Genomic DNA, 9281 nt, shown 5'->3' with positions numbered 1-9281 from the left:
CTTCGGTCCCTCAGTCCTGCTCCCAAGTCTTCTAGCGCTTGCTGCTCAGTGTGGCCTGCAGAGCAGCAACATAGGCATCCCCTAGGAACTCATCAGAGATGCAGGGTCTCGGGTCCCACCTCAGGTTCACTGAATCCAAATCGGCATTTCCACAACATCCCCAGGTGACTGGAGCACACTGAGATTCAAGAAGGACGGATCTCCGAGGCTGGCGGAAATGGCCACCAGGTGGTGGGTGTGCAGCAGGCGCAGGTGGCCAGGGTCACAGATGGGCCACCAGAGGCTCCTTCAAATCTATGCCCCAAGTGGCATTAGCAATTTGGAGCCATAGCTCATGAACTGTGGAGGAGGAGAACCCAGAGGGGACCCCTAACCAATGAGTGATAGGCTGTGGGGTGTGAGCCATGAATCCCTCCCTTCTGGGCTCTCCCTAGGTGTCTTCCCATGCGTTGTTTATTGACAGGTATGGGGGGATATGCTCCCATTTCACAGACAAAGAAATTGAGGCTCAGAGAGGGAAAGAAACTCAACAGTAGCAAACAGCTACTGGAAGGCAGGTCTCTGGCTCCCCAGCCTGGGCTCACAGTACTTCTGGAGGGACGTGGCAGGATGGCTCAGCCCCAGTCTGTGCTAACCGGAGCAGCCCGCATGTCTCCCTCCCCATTCTCCCCTTACCCAGTTGCTCTTTGAACTGCTCTCTTGTTTTCTTGGGGAGTGCAAGAAGCAGCTGTTGTAATCATTCAGTCTGGAATACTAATGGACTTTCCACAGTACTCAGGTTCCTGGACTTGACTCCCAGGGGAACTGAGCATCAGCCTTAATTGGGAGCAAACAGAACCAGCCCTGGTCCTCAAAGGACCCCCTGGGAATCTTAATGGTTCCTGAGTCTGTGGCCAGTACCAGCCGTGAGCCAGTGATTCTTCAGTGAACTTTCATCTCAATCTGTTTAGTTTTGCTCTTTTAGTTAGAAGAACAAAGATTTACTTGCGTAGGCTCGAGTAAATGTTTTCTCCTTTTTTTCCCCCTAAGAATTCATTTGGGTTGACTAGGAAAATCACCTAGAATTCATGAGCACAAGTTTTAGTAGAGCTGAGGCTGATGGAGCCGGAACACTGGTGTTTCCAGACTCTAAAGAAAATTTTTTAAATGGGGTGGGGGAGCAAAGTGCTATAAGAAAGCTCAACTCCACCCCTCTTAGTCACTATTAGTAAGACTTGCTCTAAGCACGATGTTAACACAATGAAACAAAGGAAAATGCAGAGACAGCAACAGGTAGCCCCAGCGCCCTCCCTGTGTCCCCTTGCCCAACTTCTCCTGGGTAACCCACTTTCCTCTATTTGCCCATAGCCCCGCTCACCTCTGGTGGTGAGGAGGGTCGCATTGTGGTCAATTCAACAAGAGTAGGATCCTCATTTTACAGCTTTCCAAGGAGAGATGCTCTGACCCCCGCTCACTGTGCCCAGGCCCAAAGAGAAGTTCAGTAGAGATTGGTGTACTCTTTCCTCTCTCCTGCTAGAAAGCCCACAAGAAGTCCTAATCTTTGCAGGTAGTTTTGGTATTTCATATGCAATCATACATGAAAGGAACCTCTACCACCACCCAGAATCTGGGAGTGAGCAGAATCTTTCAAGTACAATCGCCAGGTAGCACAGATATACCTTTGGGGGTATCCATGACAAAGGACCTGAGATCTGCTCATAGAGCCTTGTATTCCGGCAAATCTAAGTACATACGTGGAAATAATTATAATCACCATCTCCTGTATCATATAACACATATAATAAATCCAGGGGACTGGGAGTTGAGGAAGCAGCACAGGACAAGGATGCCCTCGGGACCGTGATACTGGAAGGTGGCTTTTACAAAGTCTCATTTCACCATCCTAGTCTCATGCCTATGGCCTGGGGTTAGAATCACCACCTTGGAAAGTCAGCCTGGAAAGGACCTCGCGGGCATCCAGTCCCAAACTTAGGTAGAGCAAGGGAGAGACAGCAAGGTCCAGAGAAGGAGCTGGGAGGGGCTACGTCTCCAACAGCCCCACTGCCGTGTTTTGTCATTAGTTCATTTGGGCTTTGTTTGTTTATTCGTTTGCTTGCTTGTTGCTTTGTTCACTTGTTGGTCTCATAATATATGCCTGGCATGATCCCACAAAGGACTGACATAACCCAAGATGACATCCAAGGCCAAAAAGTTAAAAATAGGTGAGAAAATGGGGCAAAGGAAACCTAAAAGTAGAAAAATTATAAAATTACAAAGCCAAGGAGGAGTAAGATTCACCTCAGAAGGCAAACCATCAAGAGGATTTCTCAGTTGCAGAGTTGAGACATGATACAAACAACCCAGGAACAGGTTTGAATCTAGGACAAAAATTCAGATGTATGAGGAATATTCTTGTATTTGTTTTCTTTAATCAAATTAAGTCTGGCATTGAGCCGCCTCTGACCAGGCTGGGAATATTCTGCCTCCGTATTCAATAAGAGACATTCTAGGGGCACCGGGGTGGCTCAGTCGGTTAAGTGTCCCACTCTTGGTTTGGGCTCAGGTGGTGATCTCAGGGGTTGTGAGATGCAGCTTCTCCTGGGGCTCTGAGCTCAGCGGGGAGTCTGCTTCCCCTCTCCCTTTCCCTCTGCCCCTCCTCCCACTCGTGCACTCTCTCTAATAAAAAACAGTAAGATCTTAAAAAAAAAAAAGAGGCACTTTACCCTCCTAGGGATTTCCCAGAGGCAGGAAGCCTCATGTAGGGCCCAGAAAATGGTAGACATTTGTTGGCTGCCCCTCCGGGGTCCATTGCCCCTCTACCACTTTCTTATTCCCAACTCCAGATTTTCCTCTGGATAGCAGCTGTGGACTTAGGTTAGACTGACCCCATCTTCTGTTTCAGAGGAGGGTCCTGCTGGTCTAAGTCAATCTGCATACCCTTATCTCACCTGCCACTGTGATTGGTTTGCTGTTTGCATTGATGGGTCCAGTCAGAGCAAACCTCAGGACACTTGTTCTCTGGTTGTAGGAACCAGTGGTTTCTATTCCATAAGTGAATGGGGAAACTGCAGGTCTGGGACCCTGGCAGCCATCTTGTGACCATGAGAAGAGTCAGCTTGAGAACAAACCTGACACTTGGAAGAGTGAAGAGTCAAGAGAATCTCAGGGCAAAGGAGCTAGAGTCTGATTAACTTTGCCTGAGGTTGGTCCTACTTTTGGATAAATCCATATTATTCTTAAACCAGGTTGAGTAGAATTCTCTCTTTTGTGCAAAGGTCTCTCACCCAATATGACCTCCAACCTCCAAGCTGTTGTGGCTGCTATCCAAGAGTCCAAACCTGCAGCCCCCCCAGCCCATCACGCATCACACCTGTGCCATAACCAACTCTTACTAACGGCTGGTGATAGCTGTGCAACTGAGGATTATTATAACCCTTTGATTTCCCCCAAAATATTTTCTGGATTTCCTTATTGTCTGGGCACCCACATGGGAGTGTTTGATGCTGAGTCATGTAGCTTGTGTGGGGAACAAAAGATGGAGAGTTGCTGCCTTCCAGCCCTGCAGTACTGTATTAGTGCGTGATTGGAGCTGGAGTATGGGGAGGAGAGTACAAACATCTCTCTGTGCTTCCTCAGAGTGTTCCACACTCAAGGTAAGAGCCCTCTTTTCCTGGGGCTAAGACTTAAGGTGAATTCTTGCCATGGTGCTATCGGCCAACATGCTGTGATGGTATAGATGATATTTTTCATGTTATTCTTACTGAACACAGGCCTCTAGGAAAATCCTGAAGCTTGTATAGTGATTAGCAGTTCTATATGGGGCCTCACAGTATATTCCAAGAGCCCAGTTCTACTAAAACCTGATTCTGTGTTTGTCTCTTAATTTTGCACACACCGATGAGGCTTCATGGACATGTACCAGCTTCTGGTGGCAGAGAATCTAAGATTTCGTCAGCATAAAATTGCTATGATACAATGTCACTGTGGTTGTGCACAAAGCCAACAACTAGCCAACATTTCTAGAAATGTGAAGGCTCTTCCCTTCCAGGGTCATAGAAGCTTCCATTAACTATGGAACAATGGGTGGGTGAATAGATAGAGAAACAGTTTACTTTTTAGTGTTAGTCCCGTGGTCTACAGCATGGACCTTAGAAAATTCCCTTCTCTACTTTGGGCTACCATTTCCCCATGAATACAATGAGGAGTTTGGAGGTCTTGCATTCTGGCAGCCTGGAAATCACTGATAGTCACTCAGTTAGGTGTTATTGACGTACCAGGTTCTTCATAGCAGCCTTCACATCCTTGTTCCTGAGGCTGTAGATGATGGGGTTGAGCATGGGGGTCACCACCCCATAGAAGAGGGAGGTGAGCTTGTCTGAAAGGTCCTGCTTGTCCTCTCCCAGGGGGTCCTTGGATTTGGGCTTCCCATACATGAAGAGGATGGTCCCATAGAAGACGACCACGACTGTGAGGTGGGCAGAGCAGGTGGAGAAGGCCTTCTTCCTCCCCTCAGTTGAGGGCATCCTCAGGATGGCAGCAATGATGAACACATAGGAGACAAAAATGAACAGAACTGGGGCCCCCAGGAAGATCACATTAGCCACGACCATGCTGATCACATTGATGGAGATGTCAGCACAGGCCAACTTCAGGACAGCCAGGATCTCACAGGTGAAGTGATTGATGACATTGTCCCCACAGAAGGGCAGTCTCATAGCCTGGGATGTCTGAACTACAGAGTTGGTGATACCAGCTGCCCAGGAGCCAGCAGCCAGGGGTATGTACACAGCCTTGCTCATGACCACAGGATATCTAAGGGGGTTACAGATGGCCACATAGCGATCGAATGCCATCATGCCCAGAAGCACACACTCTGTGGCTCCCATGGCAAAGGAGAGAAACATCTGCACGGCACAGGCAGAAAAGGGTATAGTTTTTCTAGGGGTCAGGAAGCTGTCAAGAATGAGGGGGACTGAGGAGGTTGTGTAGCAGATGTCCAGGAAGGAGAGGTTCCCCAGGAAGAAGTACATGGGCGTGTGCAGGCGGGAGTCAAGGAGGGTCACCACGATGAGGAGCCCGTTGCCCAGCAGGATCACCAGGTACATCTGGAGGATGAGCACAAAGAACGTTTTCTCCAGCCTTGGGTGGGCTGAGAGTCCCAGGAGAATGAACCCCACCACAGGGGAGGTCTGATTGGACCTGTCCATGGTGCATCTGCTCTGTCACCTGCAGGAACTCTCTGCAATCCATTTCAGCATACTCTGACTCCAAAAGGGCCTGGGCAACAGGGCAAAAATCCCCACCCTGCTGAGCAACTGGAGAATAGCTCTGACAATTTGGTCATCTCTATAGGATTCTAGGAAAAATGTAGTAGGGAATAATATTTAACTTCTGCTTCTAGTAAGAACGAAGAATTAAATTGGACTAACTCTCCTGCATATGACAATTTAAAAAACTAGACAATGACATAAAATGTCTGCATAAAGCATTGGTGAGGTTATAAGACAGTAAAGAATCATAGGATCATGATTCTGGGAATCTGGAATTCAGAGAAGTCCAGCATTTGAGGCTGAGTCAACTGAGGCATTTGCAGCCTCTGGAGGCAGCTACTGAGAGGCTAAGAAGTACTACACACAGCCTCCTGAAGGTGGGGGGCAGGTTTTGAAGTGCAACGCTCACTGTGAAGGGCCTCTAACTAAACTGAGTTGGCCAGTCCTCTCCCAAGAAAATGTTCCCTTTATGCCATCATCACTAGATCCAGAAACATGGCTCATTCTTATTACTGAACTTTGGATTCTTAACTACAAAAAAAGAAAGAGCCTCCCACCCCCCTTCCCGGTTTTAATCAAGAAGGGACAACTGCATGTATGCAAATGACTATGAGCTGTGTGGTCCTGGGCAAGCCCTGTCCCTTCTGTACGAGGTGGGTTGAGGCCAGATGATCTCTCTCAGAGACATTTGCAGTTTGCTGGGTCTATATGACTCTGTGAGAATGACACCATACCAATGAAGGGGCTCCTCCCTTTCCTGAGCCTCTACTCCATTACAATCAAGTCTGATGACTGAAATGTAACTTGCTAACGAAAACTTTGATATGATCAAAATCTGGACTTACCTGGATCAGAAACATCGTGAACACAAGCGATCCATTTGTTTCCTAAGGGTTGGGAAGAGGCCAAATGTCAGAAATAGCAACACTGGGTCTGAAGTGCCAGGGTGAGAGCTCAGAACATGTGACAAGGGAGGTGAAGGGTCCAGCCGGTCCTCTACCCTCCACCAGCATTAGGTAAGCAAGATTTAGGAAACAGTTATAAATTAATGGCTACTCTTATTAATATCAACGTCTCACCATTATCCTGTGCTCAGGGCACAATTTCCAAAGGACTGGCCATCACCTTTAGAAGATAATTTAAATTCTAGTGTGTTCTTCGGGACCAATTTAGTCCCTGAAGTCATTTAAAGTTTGGAAAGTGAGTGGTACTCAGTTTAGAAACTTTGTATCCTTCTGGGATAACATCCCCAAGATCCAATTATGCTGAAGGCACTGGAGGAAGTTTGCTGCCTGCTTGCTTTCTCCCTCCCAACCCTCCTTCCTTCTTCCCTGTCTCCCTTCTTCCCTCTGACCGTCATAATCCTGTTAAGAGAGTCCAACAGCCTGCTGGGCAGTGATCCCAGCACTCAGCCTGACTCCCAAGTCTTTTCTCCTGTGCTGTGGCCAAGCCCCATCACCCTAAGTCTGCGCTTATGCAGTGGTTTTAGGACCCTGAATGGAAGACTTTTTTTTTTAAGATCTTATTTATTTATTAGAGAGAGACAAAGAGAGTGAGGGAGAGCACGTGAGCAGTGAGGAGGGGCAGAGGGAGAAGCAGGCTCCCCCTGAGGAGAGAGCCCCTGATGTGGGGCTCAGTCCCAGGACCCTGAGACCATGACCTGAGCCAAAGACAGACACTTAACTGACTGAGCCACCCAGGTTCCCCCTGAGTTGAAGACTTACACATTCCCTCTAAATTTTCAACTCATTGGATTAGGCCCCTTGGAAGCAACCTGCTGCGTTCTTCCCCAATCCTCACCTAGCATTCATTTAAATCACTGTCTTTTCAGCTTCCTGTCATCTGTGCATGTGCTCTGAAACCTCTTGGAAGTCACTGATAGAATGTGGCCAAGAACAGGGGTGGGTCCAGAGAATGGGTACATTCCTTTATTCCGCCAACAATCACTGAGTGGGTACTGCACCTAAGGCGGAGATGTGCAGAGGAACCAGGGTCTCCGCCTTCTGGATTGCGCCCTCTAGTGGCAGGAGAGGAACATGAAAAGAAATGACCAAGGGAGGAAGGGCAGCAGGCGAGGAAAGAGAATGCCCAGGTTTTGGGAGAGCCCAGAGGGAGGCAGGGGTCAGACTTCCCCGGGGAGATGACCCAAAGTCCATCATGTGCTGGAGCTGACTTACCATTGTGTACATTTCTTCCCAACTCCCATTCAGTGACTTTATTGGTTGCTTGAAATTGGCCAACCACTTATGTGGCAAGCGCTCAGTGGAGACACAAGTGTGTAATTTCTGAAGTCTGAATGCTGGATTATCTAAACAATATTTGCCTGATTCGCTGCTTCATTCTAGCAAGCCTCACTCACTGGATATACACATGTTCTCCTTCCCCTCAAATTATTTCCATGCTTTATACCATGAAGCACTCGGGCCATAGGACTCAGCTGACTAGATCAGTGGACTCTTGTTCCAGGGGAAGTTAACGTGTGAGCTCTCTGGTGGCCTATACTAGATGATGACTAACCAAACCCTTAGATCTGTCTCTCAGGAGCTTGAACTCAAACACCAGGATGTAGTCAGCAGCTGGTGGAAGGAAGGAAGGGGAGGAAGGAGAAACCACAGTAACACAGGCAGTTAGGCCTGAGAAGAAGCCAGAGCCAAGGTAAGCTGAAGTCGAGTCACAGGGAAGAAAGTAGGGGGCGATTAGTCTCAGCCGGAGTAAGACCAGAGTGGTTGAATCTCCCATGTGGTAGAGCCCTAGAGGTGGGGGACACAGAGCTTTGCCACAGAGGGGCCAGCAGGAGCCCCTCAGATTGACATTGCAGTGCCTGTCCAACCACAAGGCCCACCTGCACTGCTGTGACCCCACGAACCCCAAAACGTCCCTTGGCCTGAGGAAACCAAGAGTGAAGGAGGGACAGGCTCCCAGCAGTTTGAGGGCAGAGGTCAAAGATGTTAGACATCATGAATCCAAGGCTGGAGCCCAATGATGGAGTGTCCCTCCACCTGCTCACTTCCAAGTATCCCTCATATTTACCTCAAGGGATCTTGAGGAGCATTAGGTAAGACAAGATTTAGGAAACAGTTAGAAATTAATGGCAACTCTTATTAATATCAACATCTCACCATTATCTCAAATATAACAAATCCAATAGGCTATAACCTCCTCAACCATAGAAACTACTTCTTAGTCATATCTTTATTACTAGTAACCAATGAGCTGGGCACAAAAGAGGTACAAAAACTGTATACTGAAATGTCAGAAAGAACGCTGCAGACACCCTATCCCTACCAGTCCAGATAGGCTCATGTGTATATCCAGTGAGTGAGGCTTGCTGGAATGTCACCGGCTGGTTCCCAAGATCTGGGATTTTAGCCACTGTTGATTCTTCTCTCTCCAGCATCTCTCCCAGATCTACCTCTAAATCCTATCATTTCTTCCTCCCGAATGTCTCCCTGGGCCCCCATCTCCCCCGTCCCTGTTATTTTCATCCTGGGGCCAGTTCTGTACATTCCTCCTGTGCACAGCCTCCTGGACATCTTTGTGGCCCTCTCAGTGATGCCTGCTCTCTAGATATTTCTGCTGTGCTGGCATTCTCTGAAGACAAAGACCCATTTCTGGACATCATGTCCCCCAACTCTACTCTTTGGTACTTGGCACAAACTATGACATGTTCATAGCAGTTGTTCAGAGTGGTGGGCAGGTTGGTGAGAGAGACAGAGAGCGAGAGAACGAACGCCAGGTCACTGAGTGGAGGGGAGGAGGTGCCCGGCTGGCAGGGAATCTGTCTGGCTCAAAGTTCCTGGGAATACTTGAATCACTGAGGCCCAGCTCTTCTTCCTCCCAGGTTCTCTGAGGGCAATGACAGAGCCATCTTGGACCCATTATTGTGATCAAAACCCAGGGGAACTCTGATTAGCTGGCCAGAGGATGTTCTAAGCTGAGATTTTCTTGTAGTGAGAGGGCGGCATTGGGTAGACTTCACAACATTGTCTAATTGGGTCTATGGGAGTGAAGTCTTAAATTCTGAGCCTCTCA

General features: G+C 48.3%; 1 protein-coding gene across 1 annotated transcript; it reads right to left on the bottom strand.

Annotated features, from left to right (window-relative positions):
• Positions 1 to 4241: 4241 nt before the first annotated feature.
• Positions 4242 to 5186, bottom strand: LOC114213527 (olfactory receptor 13C7-like). Its single transcript, XM_028108766.2, has one exon. It carries the CDS (start codon positions 5184 to 5186, stop codon positions 4242 to 4244), a length of 945 nt encoding a protein of 314 aa, XP_027964567.1.
• Between the last annotated feature and the right edge of the window lie 4095 nt (positions 5187 to 9281).

The sequence above is a fragment of the Eumetopias jubatus genome, unplaced genomic scaffold (genome assembly GCF_037043125.1).
Source record: "Eumetopias jubatus isolate StellerSeaLion01/CBP00866 unplaced genomic scaffold, mEumJub1_p1.0 scaffold_15, whole genome shotgun sequence".
NCBI lineage: Eukaryota > Metazoa > Chordata > Mammalia > Carnivora > Otariidae > Eumetopias > Eumetopias jubatus.
Note: the sequence above shows the minus strand (reverse complement) of the source record. Positions and strands in the feature narration are given on the sequence as shown.